Genomic DNA, 27,608 nt, shown 5'->3' on the forward strand with positions numbered 1-27,608 from the left:
TACCTCGTTCCTAGTGAAGTTGTTGAGCTCCTCTTGCATCGCCACCACCCAATCCGAATCTTGTAGTGCTTCCTCTACCCTGTGTGGCTCAATAGAGGAAACAGAAGAGTAATGCTCACAAAAATGTGCAACACGAGATCTAGTGGTTACCCCCTTATGAATGTCACCGAGGATGGTGTCGACGGGGTGATCTCATTGAATTGCTTGGTGGACTCTTGGGTGTGGCAGCCTTGGTTCTTCATCCTCCTTGTCTTGATCATTTGCATCTCCCCCTTGATCATTGTCGTCATCTTGAGGTGGCTCATTTGCTTGATCTTCTCCTTCATCAACTTGAGCTTCATCCTCATTTTGAGTTAGTGGAGATGCTTGCGTGGAGGAGGATGGTTGATCTTGTGCATTTGAAGGCTCTTCGGAATCTTTAGGAAACACATCCCCAATGGACATGTTCCTTAGCACGATGCACGGAGCCTCTTCATCACCTATCTCATCAAGATCAACTTGCTCTATTTGAGAGCCGTTAGTCTCATCAAACACAATGTCACAAGAAACTTCAACTTGTCCAGAGGACTTGTTAAAGACTCTATATGCCCTTGTGTTTGAGTCATATCCTAGTAAAAAGCCTTCTACAGTCTTAGGAGCAAATTTAGATTTTCTACCTCTTTTAATAAGAATAAAGCATTTGCTACCAAAGACTCTAAAATATGAAATATTGGGCTTTTTACCGGTTAGGAGTTCGTATGATGTCTTCTTGAGGATTCGGTGTAGATATAATCGGTTGATGGCGTAGCAGGCGGTGTTGACCGTCTCGGCCCAAAACCGATCCGAAGTCTTGTACTCATCAAGCATGGTTCTTGCCATGTCCAATAGAGTTCTATTCTTCCTCTCCACTACACCATTTTGTTGTGGGGTGTAGAGAGAAGAGAACTCATGCTTGATGCCCTCCTCCTCAAGGAAGCCTTCAATTTGAGAGTTCTTGAACTCCGTCCCGTTGTCGCTTCTAATTTTCTTGATCCTTAAGCCGAACTCGTTTTGAGCCCGTCTCAAGAATCCTTTTAATGTCTCTTGGGTATGAGATTTTTCTTGCAACAAGAACACCCAAGTGAAGCGAGAATAATCATCCACAATAACTAGACAGTACTTACTCCCGCCGATGCTTATGTAAGCTATCGGGCTGAATAGGTCCATGTGTAGGAGCTCTAGTGGCCTGTCAGTCGTCATGATGTTCTTGTGTGGATGATGAACACCAACTTGCTTCCCTGCTTGGCATGCGCTACAAATCCTGTCTTTCTCAAAATGAACATTTGTTAACCCTAAAATGTGCTCTCCCTTTAGAAGCTTATGAAGATTCTTCATCCCAACATGGGCCAGTCGGCGGTGCCAGAGCCAACCCATGTTAGTCTTAGCAATTAAGCAAGTGTCGAGTTCAGCTCTATCAAAATCTACTAAGTATAGCTGACCCTCTAACACTCCCTTAAATGCTACTGAATCATCACTTCTTCTAAAGACAGTGACACCTACATCAGTAAATAGACAGTTGTAGCCCATTTGACATAATTGAGAAACAGAAAGCAAATTGTAATCTAGGGAATCTACAAGAAAAACATTGGAAATTGAATGGTCAGGAGATATAGCAATTGTACCCAATCCTTTTACCAAACCTTTGTTTCCATCCCCGAATGTGATAGCTCGTTGGGAATCTTCGTTTTTCTCATAGGAGGAGAACATCTTCTTCTCCCCTGTCATGTGGTTTGTGCACCCGCTGTCGATGATCCAACTTGAGCCCCCGGATGCATAAACCTGCAAAACATGTTTAGTTCTTGACTTTAGGTACCCAAATGGTTTTGGGTCCTTTGGCATTAGATACAAGAACTTTGGGTACCCAAACACAAGTCTTTGACTCCTTGTGCTTGCCCCCGACATATTTGGCAACTACATTGCCAGATTTGTTAGTTAACACATAAGATGCATCAAAAGTTTTAAAAGAAATGTCATGATCATTTGATGCACTAGGAGTTTTCTTCTTAGGCAACTTTAGCACGGGTTGGTTGCCTAGAACTAGATGTCTCGCCCTTATACATAAATGCATGGTTAGGGCCAGAGTGAGACTTTCTAGAATGAATTCTCCTAATTTTGCTCTCGGGATAACCGGCAGGGTACAAAATGTAACCCTCGTTATCCTGAGGCATGGGAACCTTGCCCTTAACAAAGTTGGACAATTTCTTAGGGGGGCATTAAGCTTGACATTGCCTCCTTGTTGGAAGCCAATGCCATCCTTTATGCCAGGGCGTCTCCCTCTATAGAGCATGCTTCTAGCAAATTTAAACTTTTCGTTTTCTAAGTCATGCTCGGCAATTTTAGCATCTAACTTTGCTATATGATCATTTTGTTGTTTAATTAAAGCCATGTGATCATGAATAGCATCAATGTTAACATCTCTACATCTAGTGCAAATAGTAGTGTGTTCAATGGTAGATGTAGAGGGTTTGCAAGAATTAAGTTCAACAATCTTAGCACGCAATATATCATTTTTATCCCTTAGATCGAAAATTGTAATATTGCAAACATCAAGTTCTTTAGCCTTAACAAGCAAATTTTCATTTTCATTCCTAAGGCTAGCAAGAGTAATGTTTAGTTCTTCAATCTTAGCAAGCAAATTATCATTATCATTTCTAAGATTGGGAATTGAAACATCACAAACATTTGAATCAACCTTAGCTAACAAATTAGCATTCTCATTTCTAAGGTTGTCCATAGTCTCATGGCAAGTGTTTAGCTCACTAGATAGTTTTTCACATTTTTCTACTTCTAGAGCGTAAGCATTTTTAACTTTAACATGCTTCTTGTTTTCTTTAATAAGGAAGTTCTCTTGGGAGTCCAAGAGATCATCCTTCTCATGGATAGCACTAATCAATTCATTTAATTTTTCTTTTTGTTGCATGTTTAAGTTGGCAAAAAGAGTATGCAAATTATCTTCCTCATCACTAGCATTGTCATCGCTAGAGGACTCATATCTAGTGGAGGATTTGGATTTAACCTTCTTCTTTTTCCCGTCCTTTTCCATGAGGCACTTGTGGCTGACGTTGGGGAAGAGAAGGCCCTTGTTGATGGCGATGTTGGCGGCGTCCTCATCGGAGGAGGAGGAGCTCTCGTCCGAGTCCCACTCGCGGCATACATGGGCGTCGCCACCCTTCTTCTTGTAGTATTTCTTCTTCTCCTTTCTTCTCCCCTTCTTGTCGTCGCCCCTGTCACTGCCACTAGAAATAGGACATTTTGCTATAAAGTGACCGGGCTTACCACACTTGTAGCAAACCTTCTTGGAGCAGGGCTTATAATCTTTCCCCCTCCTTTGCTTGAGGATTTGGCGGAAGCTCTTGATGACGAGCGCCATTTCCTCGTCGTCGAGCTTTGAGGCATCGGTTGGTTGTCTACTTGGTGTAGACTCCTCCTTCTTCTCCTCTGTCGCCTTAAATGCGATCGGTTGTGCTTCAGATGTGGAGGGATCATCTAGCTCATTAATTTTCTTTAAGCCCTTGATCATGTACTCAAAGCTCACAAAATTTTCGATTACTTCCTCGGGAGTCATTAGTGTATATCTAGGATTACCACGAATTAATTGAACTTGAGTAGGGTTAAGGAAAATAAGTGATCTAAGAATAACCTTAACCATCTCGTGGTCATCCCACTTTTTGCTCCCGAGGTTGCGCACTTGGTTCACCAAGGTTTTGAGTCGGTTGTACATGTCTTGTGGCTCTTCTCCTTTGCGAAGCCGGAAGCGACCGAGCTCCCCCTCGATCGTCTCCCGCTTGGTGATCTTGGTTAGTTCATCTCCCTCGTGCGCGGTCTTGAGCACGTCCCAAACTTCCTTGGCGCTCTTTAATCCTTGCACCTTGTTATACTCCTCTCGACTTAGAGAGGCGAGGAGTATAGTTGTGGCTTGGGAGTTGAAGTGCTCGATTTGGGCCACCTCGTCCTCATCATAATCTTCATCCCCTATGGATGGTACCTGTGCTCCAAACTCAACAACATTCCATATACTTTTGTGGAGTGAGGTTAGGTGAAATTTCATCAAATCACTCCACCTAGCATAATCTTGAAAGTTGCCTAGAGGGGGGTGAATAGGCAAGTTAAAACTTTTTCAACAAAAAACTAGAAGCAAACTGGATAAAACTGAATTGATCTCGAAATTCACCCGGTTAACTTTAGAAATGAGATGTTCTAAATGATCCACAGGGTTCAAAGTAGTAGATCTGAGAAGGGCACTTCTCAAAATCCACACACCAAAAAGATATGAACAAATCTTTCACGGAAGGGTGAGAGAACGAAGAACACAAACAAACACAATGAACAAGAACACAAGAGACACAAGATTTATCCCGAGGTTCGGTCACACCACCAAGGTGCCCTACTTCCTCGTTGAGGCGCCCACAAAGAGTCGGGTCTCTTTCAACCCTAATCCTCCCTTTGCCGACCACAAAGGTCAAGCTCACACACTAATCTTTGCTCAAACGAGCGGGTAATACAAACTTTCTTGCGGTCTTCCACAAGATTTGGAGACTCACAAGAGACACCTAGTCGTCTAGGAGCTAGAAGCTCCAAGAGTAATGAATCCACAAAGAACTCGATGTAGTACCAAAGTTCGAATGAAGAAGAGCAAGAGAGATTTGGAGATGAAGCACAAAAACCGCAGCTCTCAAACTCACTCAAAGATTTCTCTCCAAAGATTTGAAATGGGAGAGGCAAGAGATGTGTGAGAGAGAGTGGGAGGTGTTCTTCAAGTTAGAAATGGAGTTTGGGTCGTGCTCTTGTGTGTGGGGAGAGAGGTAGGAGTGAGTATATATAGGTGGAGCTCAAAACTAGCCGTTGGGCAGATTTTTCTGCCTGAGACCGGTTGAACCGCCCCCTAGGGTGGTTGAACCGCCCCTGGCAGGCCTGGCAGCCTGTCTGCCAGTCTGACTGGCAGACTGATGCGCAGACTGACCGCAGACTGGTCAAAGTTGACCAAAACCGGTTGAACCGCCTAGGGGGGCGGTTGAACCGCCCCTGACAGCTCCTGGCGACCTGGTTGCCAGTATGACTGGCAGACTGCAGATCAGAGGTCAGAGGGGTCAGAGACCAACTGAACTGCCCCTCAGGACCAGTTCAACCGGTCTTGACCAGTGAGTTTAGGAGAGAAAAGCCCAGCTCAACTGCCCGGAGGCAAGTTCAGCTGGTGTATGGTCAAAGAGGTTCACAGCTGAAGTTGAGTTCAGCTGAAGTTGAGAAAGCTCAACTCAGCTGAAAAGCTCAGCTGCAGCTGAAGAAGCTCAACTCAGCTGCAGTCAAGTTCAGCTGGAAAGCTCAGCTGCAGTTGAAGAAGTTCAGCTGCTTTTCAGCAAGAACACTCTAGGTTTCTCAACCCTAACCATGGTCAACCATAGAACGTTAAAGAGATTTTTGCTTTTCAAAAATAGCCTTTGAATAGAGAGGTTTGAGCTTTGGCAAACACCAACCTTCTTTTTGGATCCCCCTTTATAGTACGACGATTCCTATACTCAAGTTAAATAAAATATAATGAAGTAAACTCCTTGAGTCATTGGTGTCTCATGTGTGATTTCTCCATGGCATTGCTTCATAAGGATCACAAACATCTTTGTCTCACCTTTTGAAGCAAACTCAAATCAAACCTAGTGACTTGTACCATATCACCTTATATGAGTTCAAATCATGGCTTCAAGTCACCTTACTAATGCATCAACATGTTATAACTCTTCATAGCTGATTAGTTCATCGACTTAGTGCAAGTACTCTCTTCTTCACCTTAGCCATGGTACCTCGGTCTACAAGCCGTCGCTTGACCTTCACCTTTGCTTAGTTCCTCGAAGCCCTTTCCTTGCTATCTTCACCCTATCAAGCCATTCTTGAGTCACATCAAATTGAGCATCCATTGAGAGAATCATTTCTTCAATATTGTGAACCTTGCTTGAATGTCTTCTAGATATAATTGTCAAGATCAATCAAGCTCTAGTTTGATTCTCATAGAAGCATATATGGACTGACAGTAATATGGTCAAGCCAATTCACGATTCCTCATATCTTATTCTCTTTGGCTTGACCAATCCTCTAAATCACTTTGTCCTCTATTCTGGTCATATGTATGTAGTGATTTCTCAGGTCTTGTCTATATATTCAAACCAATATAGAGATCATATTATATCCATTTGCATTGTCTCATTGGTTATATAACCTCGTGTTGAACCTTTGTTCACTGATCATTATACACTATTCAAGTATGTTCATCATACTGAATTTCCTGTTCAACACTTAGCAAACTCGTTAGACCTTTAAATGTGTTGTTATCCAAATCACCAAAACTCACAAAAGGGATGAATGCACTTTCAAATCTTCACCGTCAAAGGTTGGCGGTTTGCCTAATGGAACGGAAAGTAATGGAGTATGTTTAGGAATGCGAGGGTAGCGTAGGGGGATCTTACTAAACTTCTTGCGCTCATGGCGCTTAGAAGTTACGGAGGGCGCGTCGGAGCCGGAGGTGGATGGTGATGAAGTATCGGTCTCGTAGTAGACCACCTTCCTCATCTTCTTTTTCTTGTCGCCACTCCGATGCGACTTGTGGGAAGAGGCTTTCTTCTCCTTTCCTTTCCCCTTTTTGCGGGACTCTTCCGATGAGGCCTTCCCGTGGCTTGTAGTGGGCTTGTCGCCGGTCCCCATCTCCTTCTTGGCGTGTTCTCCTGACATCACTTCGAGCGGTTAGGCTCTAATGAAGCATCGGGCTTTGATACCAATTGAAAGTCGCCTAGAGGGGGGGTGAATAGGGCGAAACTAAAATTCACAAAATTAATCACAACTACAAGCCGAGTTAGCATTAGAAATAGAAACGAGTCCGAGAGAGAGGGCATAAAACAAATCGCAAGCGAATAAAGAGTGTGACACGCAGATTTGTTTTACTGAGGTTCGGTTCTTGCGAACCTACTCCCCGTTGAGGTGGTCACAAAGACCAGGTCTCTTTCAACCCTTTCCCTCTCTCAAACGGTCCCTCGGACCGAGTGAGCTTTTCTTCTCAATCACTTGGAACACAAAGTTCCCACAAGGATCACCACACAATTGGTGTCTCTTGCCTCAGTTACAAGTGAGTTTGATCTCAAGAAAGAATGAGAAAGAAAGCAATCCAAGCGCAAGAGCTCAAAAAAACACAACAAATCACTCTCACTTAACACTAAAGCTTTTGTGGAATTTGGGAGAGGATTTGATCACTTGGGTGTGTCTTGTATTGAATGTCTAGCTCTTGTAAGTGGTTGGAAGTTGGAAAACTTGGATGACTTGAATGTGGGGTGGTTGGGGGTATTTATAACCCCAACCACCAAACTAGTCGTTTGGTGGAGGCTGCTGTCGTATGGCGCACCGGACAGTCCGGTGCGCCAGCCATGTCACCAGGCCGTTGGGTTCCGACCGTTGGAGCTCTGACTTGTGGGCCCGCCTGGCTGTCCGGTGGTGCACCGGACAAGTCCTATAGACTGTCCGGTGTGCCACCCGCGCGTGCTCTGCTCCTCTGCGCGCGCTGGCGCGCATTTAATGTGTTGCAGTCGAGCGTTGGCGCGAAGTAGTCGTTGCTCCGCTGGCTCACCAGACAGTCCGGTGTGCACCGGACATGTCCGGTGAATTATAGCGGAGCGGAAATCCGAAGCTGGCGAGTTCAGAGTCGCTCTCCCCTGGGGCACCGGACACTGTCCGGTGTTACACCGGACAGTCCGGTGAATTATAGCGAAGCGCCTCTGAGAATTCCCGAAGGTGCAAAGTTTGGCTTGAAGTCCCCTAGTGCACCGGACATTGTCCGGTGGTGCACTGGACAGTCCGGTGCGCCAGACCAGGGAGCACTTCGGTTATCCCTTGCTCCTTTTTGTTGAACTCTTTTCTTGGTCTTTTTATTGGCTTTTTGTGAACCTTTGACACCTGTATAACTTATAGACTAGAGCAAACTAGTTAGTCCAATTATTTGTGTTGGGCAATTCAACCACCAAAATCAATTAGGAAAATAGGTGTAAGCCTAATTCCCTTTCAAGAAGTGATAACGGGATGGAGTTCAAGAACTCTCAAATCGAAGGCTTCCTTGAGGAGGAGGGCATCAAGCATGAGTTCTCTTCTCCCTACACTCCACAACAAAATGGTGTAGTGGAGAGGAAGAATAGAACTCTATTGGACATGGCAAGGACCATGCTTGATGTGTACAAGACTTCTGATCGGTTTTGGGCGGAGGCGGTCAACACCGCGTGCTACGCCATCAACCGATTGTATCTACACCGAATCCTCAAGAATACATCATACGAACTCCTAACAGGTAAAAGCCCAATGTTTCATATTTTAGAGACTTTGGTAGCAAATGCTTTATTCTTGTTAAAAGAGGTAGAAAATCTAAATTTGCTCCTAAGGCTGTAGAATGCTTTTTACTAGGATATGATTCAAACACAAGGGCATATAGAGTCTTTAACAAGTCCTCTGAACTAGTTGAAGTTTCTTGTGACATTGTGTTTGATGAGACTAACGGCTCTCAAGTAGAGCAAGTTGATCTTGATGAGCTAGATGATGAAGAGGCTCCGTGCGTCGCGCTAAGGAACATGTCCATTGGGGACGTGTGTCCTAAGGAATCCGAAGAGCCTCCACAAGCACAAGATCAACCATCTTCCTCCATGCAAGCATCTCCACCAACTCAAGATGAGGATGAGGCTCAAGATGATGAAAGAAAAGATCAAGAAGATGAGCCACCTCAAGAGGAGAGCAACGATCAAGGGGGAGATTCCCAGGATCAAGATAAGGAGGATGAACAAGTTCCAAGGCCGCCACACCCAAGAGTCCACCAAGCAATCCAACGAGATGACCCCGTGAACATCATCCTCGGCGACATTCAAAAGGGGGTAACTACTCGATCTCGTGTTGCTCATTTTTGTGAACATTACTCTTTTGTCTCCTCTATTCAGCCACACAAGGTAGAGGAAGCACTTCAAGATTCGGATTGGGTGGTGGCGATGCAAGAGGCGCTCAACAACTTCACCAGGAATGAGGTATGGTATTTAGTTCCACGTCCTAACCAAAATGTTGTAGGAACCAAGTGGGTCTTCCACAACAAACAAGATGAGCATGGTGTGGTGACAAGGAACAAAGCCCGACTTGTGGCCAAAGGATATTCACAAGTCGAAGGTTTGGATTTCGATGAAACCTATGCACCCGTAGCTAGGCTTGAATCAATTCATATATTACTTGCCTATGCTACTTACCATGGCTTCAAGCTTTACCAAATGGATGTGAAAAGTGCCTTCCTTAATGGACCAATCAAGGAGAAGGTCTATGTTGAGCAACCTCCCGGCTTTGAAGATAGTGAGTATCCTAATCACGTATATAAACTCTCTAAGGCGCTTTATAGGCTCAAGCAAGCCCCAAGAGCATGGTATGAATGCCTAAGAGATTTTCTTATCACTAATGGCTTCAAAGTCGGAAAGGTCGATCCTACTTTATTTACTAAAACACTTGCAAATGATTTGTTTGTATGCCAAATTTATGTTGATGATATTACATTTGGGTCTACTAACGAATCTACATGTGAGGAATTTAGTAGGATCATGACACAAAAATTCGAGATGTCGATGATGGGGGAGTTGAAGTACTTCTTGAGATTTCAAGTAAAGCAACTCCACGAAGGCACCTTCATTAGCCAAACGAAGTATATTCAAGACGTTCTAAACAAATTTGGAATGAAGGATGCCAAGCCCATCAAGACACCCATGGGAACCAATGGGCATCTCGACCTTGACACGGGAGGTAAATCCGTAGATCAAAAGGGATACCAGTCGATGATAGGTTCTTTACTCTATTTATGTGCTTCACGACCAGATATTATGCTTTCCGTATGCATGTGTGCAAGATTCCAAGCCGACCCTAAGGAAGCTCACCTTACGGCCGTAAAACGAATCTTGAGATATTTAGTTTATACTCCTAAGTTTGGGCTTTGGTACCCTCGGGGATCCGCATTTGATTTAATTGGTTATTCGGATGCCGATTGGGCAGGGTGTAAAATTAATAGAAAGAGCACATCGGGGACTTGCCAATTCTTGGAAAGATCCCTGGTGTCTTGGGCTTCAAAGAAGCAAAATTCTGTAGCTCTTTCTACCGCCGAAGCCGAGTATATTGCCACAGGCCATTGTTGCGCGCAATTGCTTTGGATGAGGCAAACCCTTAGGGACTATGGTTACAAATTAACCAAAGTTCCTCTTCTATGTGATAATGAGAGTGCAATCCGCATGGCGGATAATCCCGTTGAGCATAGACGCACTAAACACATAGTCATTCGGTATCATTTTCTAAGGGATCACCAACAAAAGGGAGATATCGAGATTGCATATATTAACACCAAAGAACAATTAGCTGATATCTTTACCAAGCCACTAGATGAACAAACATCTAACGGACAGTGAACAGTGCCTGTCCGGTGCCCCAGAAGACAGAAGCTCCAACGGTCAGAATCCAACGGCCGGGTGACGTGGCAGGCGCACCGGACAGTGTCTGGTGGCGCACCGGACTGTGCGGTGCGCCATGCGACAGACAGCCTCCCAACGACCACTTTTGGTGGTTGGGGCTATAAATACCCCAACCACCCCACCATTCATTGCATCCAAGTTTTCTAACTTCCTACACCTTACAAGAGCTATAGCATTCAATACAAGACACACCAAAGAGATCAAATCCTCTCCCAAGTTCTTAGTTCATTCCAAATCAAATAATGACTAGAGAGAGTGACTTGTGTCCATTTGAGTTCTTGCGCTTGGATTGCTTCTTTTTTCTCATTCTTTCTTGTGATCAACTCAATTGTAACCGAGGCAAGAGACACCAATTGTGTGGTGGTCCTTGCGGGGACTTTGTGTCCCGTTTGATTGAGAAGAGAAGCTCACTCGGTCTAAGTGACCGTTTGAGAGAGGGAAAAGGTTGAAAGAGATCCGGTCTTTGTGACCACCTCAACGGGGAGTAGGTTTGGAAGAACCGAACCTCGGTAAAACAAATCATAGTGTCTCATTCTTTATTTGCCCGCGATTTGTTTTTCACCCTCTCTCTCGGACTCGTTCATATTTCTAACGCTAATCCGGCTTGTAGTTGTGCTTAAGTTTATAAATTTCTGATTCGCCCTATTCACCCCCCCTCTAGGCGACTTTCAACGAGCCATGCGCGGTCAGCGCCTACTGACGCGGTACCACAGTCGTCGTCCATTGTCTCAGCAAACAGCCAGGCTAGTTCCTGCATCGCCGTCCGGTTACAACTACGATGATGCGTGGGCGTGGCATGGCCCCAACCGTTTTGCATAAATATGGTTGGTAAGAGTAATACTAACATCTAAAATATTCTTTAACCGTACCCAATCAATTACCATAGCACTAGCTATGTATGTGGAGATTCTTCTAGTTCTGGATAAAAAAAATAAAGAAATTCATTTTATAAATTTTTAAATAGGGAGTAAATCATGTATATATCTAAACAACATTTTCGTAAATCTAAGCAACCCTTTCGTAAATCCAAGCAAATATTTCATAAATATAAGCACCTTTTCGTAAATCCAAACAACCCGTAAAGTTTGTAGCCTGTGTATGGAGAAGGCTGGTGCTTCTTGAAAACAATACAAACATAGACATATTTGCAGTTGAATTTAGTCTCCTTATATATGCTCTATTTTCTTTCTTTTTTGTCACCGTGCAATACTGTAACTAGAACGAATAAAAGTTTCTTTGAGTTACAGGATAACTAGAATGATCGATATGGTTAGTCTTTCCAAGTCTGAGCCCCGTGAAAATTTGATGCAAAACAGACGAGGCTATCGTGACTTGGGTCAGCAAGCTACCGAGAAAAAAATTGGAGAAACTACCTAGCATGTGCAAGATGATTTCCCTGAAAATCCTTCTCAAATTGGCATAACATAACCATATTTTATTAGATATGAATTCGTGAACTCTTCTCCTGCATGCAAGCGAAAGTAAGTATCCAGAAAGTATCAAGGATATAACTCTTTGTCTAAATAAATACCACAATCACTAATCAAATATGTTTATATCCTGTTGCAAAGCACGGGCAATGTACTAGTTAATACTTGAGTATCGGATGTGACACGATAGTTTGGAGTATAGGTGTATATTCGGGCCGCCCGGCTCGGCCTGGCCCGGCCCAAGCCCGAAAAGGCCTGTTTTGTTTGAATTTTGGGCCGGCCCGACACGTTTGAATTTCGGGCCATGCCGGGCTGGCCCACGGGCCTAGCCCTCGTCCCACGACCCGACACGTAATTGCTTAAACGTGTCGGGCTTATTTCGGGCGGTCCGAAATTATAAAAGCCTGAAATTCAATTTTTGGCGCGAAATTCACATTAGGGCACGAAATTCATTTTTTGGCCTGAAATTCAGTTTTGGCCCGAAATTCACATCAGGGCCCAGAATTCACATCAGAGCCCTAAATTCAAAACAAGTTTAATAAAGCAAATAAAAGATAAGACAAATAAATTTGACCAAAAGCAAACTTAATATTTGTATTAAGTTACCAGAGCTATGCAATGACTACCTCGTTTACAAATCATTTTGTTTGGAGAAAAAAAGAGTATAATCAACTCTATACAAAGTTCGTAAGTTCTGTTCATTATCTAATGTTCATAACAAAAGTAAAATTATATTACATACTCTAATTCAAAGCTACAAAAAAACATCTAACTAGCATTATCTCTAGCTTTGTGTTCTTTATAAAGTACATGAAAGTGTGGAATAAAGTGTGGTTTTAATAAATACATGGGCCTTTTCGTGCATCTATATGGGCCATTTCGTGCCTGCCTTAAACGGGTCGTGTTCGTGCCCGTCCATGGGCCGCGACCTCGGCCCAAACCCGGTCCGTTATATCAGGCCGTGCCGGCCCGACACTAAAATATTTCAGGTCATGCTGTGTCTAGGCCGTGCTTTTTTTCGTGCTTCGGGCCGGCCCATCAGACCCGGCCCAAATGTACACCTGTAGTTTGGAGAACCAATGACACTTGGAGAAGGAGATGTCGGTGAAGCTAGCCACTGTTTGTTTCGGCTTTTCGCAGCTTCTGGACACCAAAAGCTGCTGCAGACTGCCAAACATTCAGCTTTTCAGCCAGCTTCTATAAAATTCGTTTAGATAAAAACCATTTAAAATCAACATAAACATATAATCGTTGAGTCGTCGTAATAGTAGTAATCCGTCACTTTATAGATCCTAAGACACATGGACAACTTTATCTTCCTCCGCACGTAATCCTAATGATACTCAGATTCTCTACACAGCCAGATTCTCCCCGCAGCTAGATTCTCGGAAAAGCTGGCCAGAAAAAAGCTGAACCAAACAGGGCCAGTATGGAGATTTTTACTTGCTTCTGTTATCGTGTGCTACATAGTAGAAGCTGAATAGGTACCCGTCCTCGCATGGAGCTGGGGGTCGGGGGTCGACACTCGAGTAGATAGCAAAAGTATTTTTTTATCCTTACTAGTCGGTTGCCCGTGCGTTGCGACGGCTTACAACAATACCCACGTAAATTACCCATAAAAAAATCAAGATTTTTTATTGATTGTCTCCGCTCTCTATATAATATTTTTTGATTTGACTAACTGGTGTTATTATTTACTCCATGCAATATGTCTTGGTACAACACGACCAATGAAGTGAGCAATTAGAAGAGAGTTCATAACGACTGACTGAACGAACAGATATTATAAAGTGACATAATTCCACCATACAAAGACCAAATAAGAGAAAGTTTGTGAACTCAAGTTTCTAAAATAAGTCACATGAAGTCAAACTTATAAAAAAGATAGATCAAAATATGGAGTGATTGCTAAAGGCAGGCATCAATAAAACCGGATGCGCTCCATATAAATTATGCTACTTTCTAGCAATTATTAACGTTTAAAACCAATAAATAACCTTTCATTTTACTGTTAGTGTGACAAAATCATTGTTGCTCCATCCAATTCAGCAACCTCAAACACCATGGAGTCCATTGCGCCAATGTGGTCTCACAAACGACCTAATGCTTGCAAGAGACAAGAACGTCGTGCCGTTCTTGAGCTGTAGTTTCGGCCCGTAGTGCTGGCCTGACCCGACACGATTTTTATTTTAAAAAAACATATATACATATATACAATTTATATTCAATATTAAAAACATCTGAGCATGATGTTGTACTAGTTAGACAGCTTCACCCAGTGTCTTCTGCCCTTGTTTTATTATAGGGCATGGGTTCAAACCTTAACTCCTGCACCATTTTTAATATTTTACGCTGATTTAATCCGCGGGACGACCGTTGAAACTGATGCTTTAAGTATAGTATAGATTACTAGTCGGTTGCCCGTGTGTTGCGACGGCTTACAACAATACCCACGTAAATTATCCATCAAAAAATTCAAGATTTTTTTATTGATTGTCTCCGCTCTCTGTATAATATTTTTTGATTTGACTAACTGGTGTTATTATTTACTCCATGCAATATGTCTTGGTACAACACGACCAATGAAGTGAGCGATTAGAAGAGAGTTTATAACGACTGACTGAACGAACATATATTATAAAGTGACATAATTCCACCATACAAAGACCAAATAAGAGAAAGTTTGTGAACTCAAGTTTCTAAAATAAGTCACATGAAGTCAAACTTATAAAAAAGATAGATCAAAATATGGAGTGATTGCTAAAGGCAAGCATCAATAAAACTGGATGCGCTCCATATAAATTATGCTACTTTCTAGAAATTATTAACGTTTAAAACCAATAAATAACCTTTCATTTTACTGTTAGTGTGACAAAATCATTGTTGCTCCATCCAATTCAGCAACCTCAACCACTATCGAGTCCATTGCGCCAATGTGGTCTCACAAACGACCTAATGCTTGCAAGAGACAAGAACGCCGTGCCGTTCTTGAGCTGTAGTCTCGGCCCGTAGTGCTGGCCTGACCCGACACGATTTTTATTTTAAAAAAACGTATATACATATATACAATTATATTCAATATTAAAAACATCTGAGCATGATGTTGTACTAGTTAGACAGCTTCACCCAGTGTCTTCTGCCCTTGTTTTATTATAGGGCATGGGTTCAAACCTTAACTCCTGCACCATTTTTAATATTTTACGCTGATTTAATCCGCGGGACGACCGTTGAAACTGATGCTTTAAGTATAGTATAGATTACTAGTCGGTTGCCCGTGTGTTGCGACGGCTTACAACAATACCCACGTAAATTATCCATCAAAAAATTCAAGATTTTTTTATTGATTGTCTCCGCTCTCTGTATAATATTTTTTGATTTGACTAACTGGTGTTATTATTTACTCCATGCAATATGTCTTGGTACAACACAACCAATGAAGTGAGCGATTAGAAGAGAGTTCATAACGACTGACTGAACGAACAAATATTATAAAGTGACATAATTCCACCATACAAAGACCAAATAAGAGAAATTTTGTGAACTCAAGTTTCTAAAATAAGTCACATGAAGTCAAACTTATAAAAAAGATAGATCAAAATATGGAGTGATTGCTAAAGGCAGGCATCAATAAAACTGGATGCGCTCCATATAAATTATGCTACTTTCTAGCAATTATTAACGTTTAAAACCAATAAATAACCTTTCATTTTACTGTTAGTGTGACAAAATCATTGTTGCTCCATCCAATTCAGCAACCTCAAACACCATGTAGTCCATTGCGCCAATGTGGTCTCACAAACGACCTAATGCTTGCAAGAGACAAGAACGTCGTGCCGTTCTTGAGCTGTAGTCTCGGCCCATGGTGCTGGCCTGACCCGACACGATTTTTATTTTAAAAAACGTATATACATATATACAATTTATATTCAATATTAAAAACATCTGAGCATGATGTTGTACTAGTTAGACAGTTTCACCCAGTGTCTCCTGCCCTTGTTTTATTATAGGGCATGGGTTCAAACCTTAACTCCTGCACCATTTTTAATATTTTACGCTGATTTAATCCGCGGGACGACCGTTGAAACTAATGCTTTAAGTATAGTATAGATTACTAGTCGGTTGCCCGTGTGTTGCGACGGCTTACAACAATACCCTCGTAAATTATCCATCAAAAAATTCAAGATTTTTTTATTGATTGTCTCCGCTCTCTGTATAATATTTTTTGATTTGACTAACCGGTGTTATTATTTACTCCATGCAATATGTCTTGGTACAACACGACCAATGAAGTGAGCGATTAGAAGAGAGTTCATAACGACTGACTGAACGAACATATATTATAAAGTGACATAATTCCACCATACAAAGACCAAATAAGAGAAAGTTTGTGAACTCAAGTTTCTAAAATAAGTCACATGAAGTCAAACTTATAAAAAAGATAGATCAAAATATGAAGTGATTGCTAAAGGCAGGCATCAATAAAACTGGATGCGCTCCATATAAATTATGCTACTTTCTAGCAATTATTAACGTTTAAAACCAATAAATAACCTTTCATTTTACGGTTAGTGTGACAAAATCATTGTTGCTCCATCCAATTCAGCAACCTCAAACACCATGGAGTCCATTGCGCCAATGTGGTCTCACAAACGACCTAATGCTTGCAAGAGACAAGAACGTCGTGTCGTTCTTGAGCTGTAGTCTCGGCCCGTAGTGCTGGCCTGACCCGACACGATTTTTTTTAAAAAAAACGTATATACATATATACAATTTATATTTAATATTAAAAACATCTGAGCATGATGTTGTACTAGTTAGACAGTTTCACCCAGTGTCTCCTGCCCTTGTTTTATTATAGGGCATGGGTTCAAACCTTAACTCCTGCACCATTTTTAATATTTTACACTGATTTAATCCGCGGGACGACCGTTGAAACTGATGCTTTAAGTATAGTATAGATTACTAGTCGGTTGCCCGTGTGTTGCGACGGCTTACAACAATACCCACGTAAATTATCCATCAAAAAATTCAAGATTTTTTTATTGATCGTCTCCGCTCTCTGTATAATATTTTTTGATTTGACTAACTGGTGTTATTATTTACTCCATGCAATATGTCTTGGTACAACACGACCAATGAAGTGAGCGATTAGAAGAGAGTTCATAACGACTGACTGAACAAACATATATTATAAAGTGACATAATTCCACCATACAAAGACCAAATAAGAGAAAGTTTGTGAACTCAAGTTTTTAAAATAAGTCACATGAAGTCAAACTTATAAAAAAGATAGATCAAAATATGGAGTGTTTGCTAAAGGCAGGCATCAATAAAACTGGATGCGCTCCATATAAATTATGCTACTTTCTAGCAATTATTAACGTTTAAAACCAATAAATAACCTTTCATTTTACTGTTAGTGTGACAAAATCATTGTTGCTCCATCCAATTCAGCAACCTCAAACACCATGGAGTCCATTGCGCCAATGTGGTCTCAGAAACGACCTAATGCTTGCAAGAGACAAGAACGTCATGCCGTTCTTGAGTTGTAGTCTCGGCCCGTAGTGCTGGCCTGACCCGACACGATTTTTATTTTAAAAAAACGTATATACATATATACAATTTATATTCAATATTAAAAACATCTGAGCATGATGTTGTACTAGTTAGACAGTTTTACCCAGTGTCTCTTGCCCTTGTTTTATTATAGGGCATGGGTTCAAACCTTAACTTCTGCACCATTTTTAATATTTTACGCTGATTTAATCCGCGGGACGACCGTTGAAACTGATGCTTTAAGTATAGTATAGATTACTAGTCGGTTGCCCGTGTGTTGCGACGGCTTACAACAATACCCACGTAAATTATCCATCAAAAAATTCAAGATTTTTTTATTGATTGTCTCTGCTCTCTGTATAATTTTTTTTGATTTGACTAACTGGTGTTATTATTTACTCCATGCAATATGTCTTGGTACAACACGACCAATGAAGTGAGCGATTAGAAGAGAGTTCATAACGACTGACTGAACAAACAAATATTATAAAGTGACATAATTCCACCATACAAAGACCAAATAAGAGAAAGTTTGTGAACTCAAGTTTCTAAAATAAGTCACATGAAGTCAAACTTATAAAAAAGATAGATCAAAATATGGAGTGATTGCTAAAGGCAGGCATCAATAAAACTGGATGCGCTCCATATAAATTATGCTACTTTCTAGTAATTATTAACGTTTAAAACCAATAAATAACCTTTCATTTTACTGTTAGTGTGACAAAATCATTGTTGCTCCATCCAATTCAGCAATCTCAAACACCATGGAGTCCAATGCGTCAACGTGGTCTCAGAAACGACCTAATGCTTGCAAGAGACAAGAACGCCGTGCCGTTCTTGAGCTGTAGTCTCGGCCCGTAGTGCTGGCCTGACCCGACACGATTTTTATTTTGAAAAAACTTATATACATATATACAATTTATATTAAATATTAAAAACATTTGAGCATAATGTTGTACTAGTTAGTCAGCTTCACCCAGTGTCTCCTGCCCTTGTTTTATTATAGGGCATGGGTTCAAACCTTAACTCCTGCACCATTTTTAATATTTTACGCTGATTTAATCCGCGGGACGACCGTTGAAACTGATGTTTTAAGTATAGTATAGATATAGATTTGTCTTCCAATATTTTTTCCTAAACAAAAGCAGGCCTTCGGGCGGCGGCTCGTTACGCTGACCTGAGCACTGAGCAGGCCACTACGGCCACTCGTTGCGCGTGCCGCGTGCGGGCCTTCGGGCGGCGGCCCCGCAATTCGTCGTGCTCCGCCAGCGGGAGGCCTCCGAGGCCCTTGGAAGCTACCCCGCGCCCGCCAACTAACCAAACGCACCAAAACCCTCTGTTCTTTTCAAAACAAAAAACCAAAACCCTTCTGTGGAAAAACGTAAAACCAGGCGCGCCCCGCAGGAATTGCGGTCAGGAGAACCTCATCCCTCTCGCCTTCAGGTTCTACTCGCCCTCTCCCCACCCGCAGCGCCTCCTCCCATTCCCCCAACGGACATTGCCTAGGAGGCTAGGACAGAACCACCCAGAGCGCACAACCTTACCCGAATCGCCGTTGCATGGAGGCCGTGCGCGCGTCGGCGGCGTGGGTCGCCAGTCGCTCCTCCCATGTCACGGTCGACCTTCAAGGTATTGTTGCGGCTTTTGCCCAGCTGTAAACTTTGTAATACAGGATTGCTCACTTCCTGCTGCTGTGAGATGTTTACGGGATGATGGAATTCTAGGGTTTCCAGGTGTCCGCTCTGCAGTTGTTTCACCATATTCATACCGATTGCTTGTGTACTGTGTTGCAATAAACCCTTTCGGTTTACCTATCCATCTTGACAGCGTGTTTCAAAGTTCAAACACCCTCTTTATAGTCCATTTTCATTACTTTTTTTTTTGCTACTTACTGGTTCCTGGCCTTTTGATTATGATATAGTAATTTATCTACAAACGAATTTGGCGTAATATCTAGCGCACACTGTTTTTATTAATTTCGTATGGTACAGTAGCTTGTTGTTTTGATTATCGTCTAAAGAGGTGCCTTGTCAAACCCAAGATTATTAAAACGATAAAACGTTGAAACGTTCATGGGTGAAATTTTGACTTTTAAACAACATAGGAAAAATACCAATATATCATAATTTCAGACAATAAAATGAAGCGAAACAGAGAGGTTAGTGGCTTACCAAAACTTCACCCATGACCATGAGCCGGATTGGACCCAAAAAGTAACTAATAGACTAGGCCCAAAATTAGCTAATGGTCTAAAACGTATGAAACACTGCGTTTTACAGTTTAGAACGCCAAAACGATAAAATACGGTTTCAACCTCTAATTAGAGTTTTGACGATTAAACGTAGTTTTAATAACACTGGTCAAATCCTTATCACTAGTGTTCCTCTCCACCTCATCACCTGGTTGTTGTTGATGTTTTTCTGCAGAAATTGAGAAGGTAGTGGACCAAATCCAAGGAGATGTTCCAAAAGTTGAGTGGGATTACGAAGGAATTCACTACTTTGACAATGGGCCACTCACAGTCCAGTACCTGTTCGTCTTGGATGCACTAAACTTCTGCTTCTGGCCAGGTATAAGTTCAGTAAAAAAGGCATAATATCTCCTGAACATGTAGAAATCAGAACGTAGTACTACAGCCTTGGCATAGCTGTATGTCGGGAAGAAAGAAAGCATTAAGTGATTCAGGATGATTTCAACTCATAGTCAATTAATCGTGTGGGGCTGTGGGCTACCAACATAGTCAGTTCTATTTTCTTGAAATACCTGGTGGTATTGTGTACACAATATTACATAGTAGTACAAAATATGGATGTTTCCACCAGCAATACTTCTGTGGCTATTCAAGATTCACTTCGACCACGGACTTGTTCAGTTTGCTGGGGTTTCGAAGTTGGTTCTTTGCATTTTCTTTAGATGCTTTTACTATTTTTACTTGGGGCATTTGTGATTATACTCCTCTCTGTTCTTGCAATTGTGATTTTACCTCTTGTTTTTCAACTTTGTGATTTTACCTCCCAGTTTTGAAAACGAAGCTCTATCATACCCTTGGACTGCCACATACAGTTATCAGTGTTAAATTTGATGCGAAAAGACAAAAATGCTCATACAATTTATTGTGATTTTACTCCTCGTTATATTATGTAATTGTGATTTTACCCCTGTTGGGGTTGCGCCCGTATAGAATAGAAGAAGGTTAGTTCAGATCTTTCAACCATTTCTTTTCACATTTTTTATCTTTTGTAATCACTGATTCTTATTTTCACTAACGACGTTGAGAGGGAGAGGCAAGTGCTAGCTTCGTTTTCAAAACGGAGGGGTAAAGACACAAAATTGAAAAATGAAGGATAAAATCACAATAGTAAGGTCAACGAAGGTCGAAGGGTATAATCATAATTTTTTATTTGTTTCGAGTTATTCTATAGACGCTTCACGTGTGCCTTGAAACCAAAGGTGTTTGCATTCAGTTAGCTTGCAGCTTCTAGTTTTCCTAAAATTACTGTTTGCTACTATTGAGATGCAGTAGGATTTTTTGTAGATGTTCATTAGTATGTGATCATGGTGAATTTGGTATTGAACAGATAAGGACTTGAGCTATGACCATTTGGCTTCTGGACTGAAGTCAGCCTTGGAGAAAGACAAAAATGCCCTTGATTCAGATCGTCTCCAGAATTACACTGGTATCTTCCTTCTCATTGGGATCTTGTTAGGTTTAAGAGTTCCTTCATTAGCATTTTCTGAACTTCTGCTTCTGGTTCAAGGGAATGCTTCTCAGCTTCTATGATAAACTGTCGTTTTCTGGAAATGTCATTTAACTGTGTAGGTTGTGGTACCAGATGAATGAACAGTTACAAGTTGTGCTTAACTGGATGTTATCTGATCCTCTCAGTCTGAGTACCCTTTTCATCCCTTTATTCTTCTGTTGATAGTGAAAGGGCCTTTAACTGAGTTGGTTTCTGTTGATAATAATAAGCTACTCATTTTCTAATTTTCTTGCTGTGCTTCTAATTGAGAAATAATTACTTGCATCTCTGCTATGGATCCTCATAAAAACTGCTAATTTGGAAGGACATTTGCAAAATGTAGGGCCCCAGCTCCGCCAACTTCTGAACTGGCCACGACCACTGCCAATTGAGGAGGAAAGAGTACGCCTTCTCCACGAGGTAAAACTCTGTCTGTAATTGCTCCGTTGAACATCTCAGGCTCTGAACTTTGATAATACACAAGTTATGTGGTACCATGAGCTTTTACACTGCAACCCAGTTTGTTTTGACTAAATTTAGTTGTCTGCTTGATTTCTAGAATTATCTTTGTTGGTAGGATTTAGTTTTTTTCTCCACTGTGCTTTACTTTTTCCAGTAGAACTGTCTTACGATTAACATATTTCCAACCAGTTTTTTCTCCACCATGCTTTACTTTTTATTCCTTTCCAACATTACTTTGTTTTGAATCATTTTTTTCATTGTCATGGCACCTGTGTCAAGGTTGGGCAGGAACTTAAAAGAAGCTTTGGAGGTCAGGCTGCTAATCTAGTGAAGTCTGCTGGAAACTCTGCTGCGACTCTTATTGAACTGATTACTCGACATTTTCCTGGTAAATCCACTTGGTATTATGTTTATCGTCTTTGGTCAAAAGTAGGCAAAGTCCAGTTTGTCATTGTATTGCACAAATAAGTTCATCAGCTGATAGTCTCCTTTTGTCCCCTTTCTGCCCATATGCTATAGCTTGCTATCTGATATTAGTTTCCTGTATTGGGAAGCACAGCGGTGTTATAAATTATTGGTCCAAAAAAATATTTCGTTCATTTGTCAAATGGTTATGGTGGTCCCTGTTGGCTGTAGGCACCTACAGTGAAAGTGAAACTGGAATGGCCCATCCACCCACTACTACTGTTTGTCTGCATATGGATTTATGTTCTGCCTGCTACTTTGGATCTGAGAGTCAGGAAACAGTGATGATTGATGAACTGGTGCCTCATCTAGGCATATGAACTTCGTATGAGCTGGGCCATTCAAAACCAGATGATTGTGAATATTTGATGCTTACACTTACACCCTTACATTTTTTCATTTCTCGTGCAAAACGTTAGTGGTTTTCATTTTTTAGCAGTTGGCCAAGAAATCTGTTCACATGATTTCACTTGAAGTTAACATTTATTCTCGGTGTTGGTGCTTTCGTTGGATCTCCATTGATTTGAGACATTGAACATGGAGTTTATTTCCTCAAAGAAGAACATGAAACTGTTCCCGTAGTGTTTAACTGATTATACTTGTTCGACAAATATGTCCAGACATGAGCTAATCATCTGAAATTCCAGTGATTTAGGAGTAATTGATTTCAGGCTTCCAGCACATTATTCTATCATATATGGACATATTTGATTGCACAGATAGGTTCACTGACAAACATGTACAAATCTTAACTATTCAACCGGTTAGTCTGAATTCAGAAACAAGGAAGGATGCTAGTTTTACCCCTGATCTGGCCATAGCCAACTTCAGAATATTTCACAATTCGTTCTTCGATCATTGAATTTAAATTGTACCTTGCGCTCTTGCAGGGAATTTTAGCATGTATTGAATCTTTTGTTAATAGGATAGCGTTGTGCAACTTGATGGTACCTTTTGCTAACGTTCTATGAACACGTACATCTGCATGCATTCAAAACCAGGTTATATTTTTTCTTGTTTTGTACTGTCCTGAGTCATGACATGACTCATGACCAAGTGTACATCCATCCACCAAATAGTATTTTAAGTTTCCATTTTGGCAGGTTTCCGGGACCATTCACTCTACAAGGGGCACCAGGTTTTCCTGTACAAGAGAGCCCAGATCTTTGTTGCTGATTTGTGGGGCGCCTTCAAGGGACAAAACTATGGCGAGTTCCACGATATCAATTCCATCACCATATTTGCTGACTACATTGTTCCAGCGGTCCTGAGGGAGCTTGGAGTACTTAAATATGGCTCGAATCTATCTTGCTCCATCGACTCGAACAGTGAGATAGTGCCTGGAAGCGAGGAGGAAGTGGAGATACGCGCGTGCTCCATCTATGCAGTGGAGAAGATGAGGGACCTGATCAGTAAGAAGTTTGGAAAGCAGGTAGGCGCATCTGAACCAGTTTCGCCTGACTACCTGAGACTTCCATTCATTAGGCATGCCAATGCCGTTTGCTTTCTGACCTGCATTCTCGGTGGGCCGATTTACAAAAAAAAAAAAAAAGAAATTCACTAATCTTCATAGCCGTTGAACTTGAACGAGTTAAATTAACCAACTCATAAAGCAGTCACTCGATACGTGAGGTTCGGCTCGGAACTAACGCCCTCTTGGTCTCGTGTTTTCTCGGCAGCTTCTGAGCATCGACATTGATCTCTGGCTCTGGTCCTGCGGCGTGCAGAACATGGCGCTGTCACATCACCGCACCCTGTCGATTTACTACTAGACAGGGCAGTGGCGGAGGACGGATAAAAATTTTGGTATGGCTCTACTTCTAATAATATTTAGCACACAAACCAATTAAATTACAAAATAAAAATGCACAAACATATATAAAAGTAGAACATTGTCTAAAACGAGAATAAATTGTTAAGAAACATGTGCGCAGTAAAAAAATAGATAATACAATGTTATACTGATAATTTTGTTAGATAAGTCTTGGAGACCTAGAAAATTGCATTTGCCTATCATTATACTTAAATGACTTCTTAATACTTAAAGTACAAGTGCGAGTTGTGAATTATATGATTTGTGATCATTATCACCTTTCTCAATTAGGTATGGCTTGAGCTATACCTAGCCACAATGGACCCTCCGCCCCTGAGACAGGCAGTCAGTCAGGAAGCTGACCCTGCTGGTGCGCTCGTTCAGCTGGCCGGGCGTTGTCGTCGCTTGTTCGTCCTAACCATAACGGTGCATGTAGGTGTCGAGAGTTTTGTCTCCTTGGGAATGCACACAGGTGCAAGGTATTGTAGGCCCGTCCCATGAGGATGCATGGGGTTGGTAGTACAACATTTTTTTTTGTGATTTAGAGACTTGAACTGCTGCAGTTTTCACATGAATGTTATCCCTAAGGACAAGGCGGGAGAGCGAGTGTTTCTCTATCTCCAGAACTGATCGCGGCGTTTATTTTCTGTTTCCAGTTACTGCTCCAACTCTTTCTGAATCTTGCTGAATTTGAGTAAGCGCACTGCGATCAGTATACAGGTAATGTATCAGTAAGAGCGTACAGCAAGGAAACAGACACCTGAATACTCGGACGTCAAACTTGTCTCCTGTTGCGGGGGAGACAAGACAACCCTGCCGAGGTGTCGAGAGACCAGCCTCGCAGTGACAAAAAGAGTCCAGCCGCTCACGGCCCGATGGAGGAGCGAAGCAACCTCGGAAAAGACATGTCGCGTCGAATAAATGCTACCTCGTCTGCATCCAAGGCTGACCTGCACACCTGCACCGGCCGCCCCCGGTCCTACCTCCCACGGTGACGGGACTGTCCGAAGCGGCCAGCGGCCTAGCTTTCCGCGCCTCTGAGCCAATGCCTGCGTGCAGTAGAGTAGAGCACGCGGCGCCGCCTGCGCGTCAGCGTGTGTCGGGGACGTTCGGCAGCGTGGCAGGCGGCTTGATGGACTGGTGGTGTCAGAGCTGTCGCCTACTCGCCTCGCCCAGCTGGTGCCGGCACGCCGGAGTTGGGCGTCGGCAGTGGGCTGTGGGCCGCCTTGGGCAGAAGCTGGGTACAGTACAGGTACTCCTACCTGGCTGGCTGCCAGGCAGCGCAGAAAAGCAGTAGGCGGCGTACGGCTTGTCGTGTGCATGGCACATTGATGTCGTGGCCAGTGGCCCGGGTCCGGGACGCTACACGGTCGTTGTGCGTTTACCGTGACTCCTGACGTTAGAAAACGCCTCTGGGCCCCAAGCATGTGTTGAGTATGGTAGCCACGGCTCCGTGTCCGATCATTCTTTAACTGACGCCACGGTCCAATGCTGTCTTTGGAGGCAGACAGACTACCAATCAGATTTCGACAGGCACCGCCCCAAATTCCCCCACCGGGGCCGGTTCCACCACCATCGATCGCTGCACTGTGGACTTGCTGCAGCTGCAGGAGCGCCACAAAAGATCGGGAAGTCAGAGAATAAAGATCTCAGGTGCAGCTACGCGCCAGCGTAATTGGGGCCACCAAGGGGATCGCGGTCGCATCCCGCAACCGGTGGATGGCGACTTCAACGATTTTTTAGTCTGTTTTTTTAAATATTTATATCTCTACATGTTTTACAATTTATTTTTTTATTAGAAGCTCAACGCCACGTGTCATAGCATCGAGCTAATACGTCACGGCGTATAGCCTTACAAGTTCATCGAATTGGTAAAGTGTGAGGTGCCAGTATAGCCACAAGGAAGGCCAATCGAAGCAAAGCCCAATACTTTGTCAAGATGAGTCAGGCTCATGAGTTGGAACGAAAAATGATGCTTGAGCAAGAGTGGTATGTGAAGATGGATCAAATATGTTTGAAGGGCAAGGGAGATGAACTTGCAATGAGGCGGAAAAAAATGGTGTGCGTGCCATCCAGTGTTAGGGTGATGCCCTCCAAACTAGCGAGACAACTCTCGATGGCCAGAGTGATTGAAAAAAAGTAGGATACAACGGAAGCATCTTTTCGACGCATGAGAAAAGGGAAACACCTCGCTACACTGCACGCAATAGATAAAATGTAATACGCATAGCAAGTTATATACCCTAAGACATTTTAGAACTAGAGTGGAGTTTTACATAGTTCCACATATGTATGCCCTTACAAGTTATGCTTTGTTTAATTTCCATAAGACATCTAATCTCGTCCATTCCACATGGATTGAGACCACAACGAACATGTCCTTATATAGTTCAACATTATTGCTCATAGCATCGACACATGTTACCTTGAAGCTAAATCACGGTGCCAAGATATGATTAAAACATAAAATACAACTTTAGAATGTCTAACTATGTTTTTTAAATGTAAAAAAAATTAAAAAATTGTGAGACTTTTGCTGAGACATAGGGAACAGGGCACGGATGCCGGTCCGCGATAACTGACAAGGGAGGGCAGGGCGTGGGCGTAGCATGCCGTAGTGACTACTGACTAGTGACTAGTGAGGCCCAAACGGAAAGCGAAGATGCCCTTGTCAACTTGCTCTGCTGCATAATAAAGAAAACAAAAACGTCAACACGTATGCGAACACTCATGGCCTCATCCTTATGAATAAGCAAACATTCTTGTTCTAGGGTGACTGCGTCCACTTGAGCCTATCTGCAGTTAATCCAGACTATACGGTTCAGGTCTGCTATGAAATTTGATTCGAGTTACCAAACAAGCATACCCTCACATCGGGCTCATAAAGGTGGAAAACACCAATGCAGGAGATACGGTGATTGGACGGAAATTAGGTACAGTCTGTTTCTAGCTCTCCAGTGTACGTATTCTTTCAGGTTAAAAACAAAATATCCGTTTCGAGTGTAACAAAATAGGTACTATGGCCTATTTGGTATGGTTTCAGAGCAAAACTCCAAGAAAGAGCTAGCTAAAGCATGCAAAACATCTTAACTCTAGAGTTATAAACTCTATGAAGTTTTTGGGGCTGTAATACAATTTTTTGGAGTACCTTTTTTGCTGCTCCAAAAACTCTAAAAAAACAACCTAGTCATATAGTTTGGAGTTATTTCGCCACTACTAAGAAACAATCTAAACTCTGGAGCAAAACTACTCTACCCATAGTTTTAGAGTAGAACTGTTCTAGGGTAGAGCAGAATCATGCCAAACACGTCCTATATATAGATCGAAAAGGTGGAGTTGCGTAACGTTTTTTTCCCAACCTTTTAAAAGTTCGTTCAGTTTCTGCTTCGCGTAGCCTCGTGCCAGGGAAGCGAGGAACGGTGGTCGGAAAGGCGAAGCACTCGATCGCTCACTACCGCCCACCAGTCGGCGTACGTACCCTAAACCCTCATAGGCGCGGAAAGCAGTGACGGGGCGAGCGCGCGGCGCACCGGCAACCACCCGAGGCGCCCGCCCGATCCCCATCCGGCGGTGCGCGATCGCCCCCGACCGTACGCGGAGACACGGAGCCGCACCTGCGCCC

At 42.5% G+C, this 27,608-nt stretch overlaps 1 protein-coding gene across 1 annotated transcript; it reads left to right on the forward strand.

The window, feature by feature from the left end:
• Window positions 1-18,836: 18,836 nt before the first annotated feature.
• On the forward strand, window positions 18,837-24,640 carry LOC100276448 (Cytoplasmic protein of eukaryotic origin (38.3 kD)). The gene is made up of 8 exons (NM_001150237.2): window positions 18,837-19,135; window positions 19,933-20,076; window positions 21,085-21,183; window positions 21,590-21,666; window positions 21,988-22,096; window positions 23,277-23,605; window positions 23,853-23,979; window positions 24,278-24,640. The coding sequence occupies exons 1-7, from the start codon at window positions 19,066-19,068 to the stop codon at window positions 23,943-23,945; spliced, it is 921 nt and encodes a 306-aa protein (NP_001143709.2). The 5' UTR covers window positions 18,837-19,065; the 3' UTR covers window positions 23,946-23,979; window positions 24,278-24,640.
• The last annotated feature ends 2,968 nt before the right edge of the window (window positions 24,641-27,608 follow it).

The sequence above is a fragment of the Zea mays genome, chromosome 2, assembly GCF_902167145.1.
Source record: "Zea mays cultivar B73 chromosome 2, Zm-B73-REFERENCE-NAM-5.0, whole genome shotgun sequence".
In the NCBI taxonomy this organism is placed as follows: Eukaryota; Viridiplantae; Streptophyta; class Magnoliopsida; order Poales; family Poaceae; genus Zea; species Zea mays.

Coding starts and splice junctions, on each gene's coding strand:
- LOC100276448 (NM_001150237.2), top strand. CDS start 19,066: ATGGAGGCCGTGCGCGCGTCGGCGGCGTGGGTCGCCAGTCGCTCCTCC. Junction 21,667..21,987: donor GAGTACGCCTTCTCCACGAG/GTAAAACTCTGT, acceptor ACCTGTGTCAAG/GTTGGGCAGGAACTTAAAAG. Junction 22,097..23,276: donor GATTACTCGACATTTTCCTG/GTAAATCCACTT, acceptor CCATTTTGGCAG/GTTTCCGGGACCATTCACTC.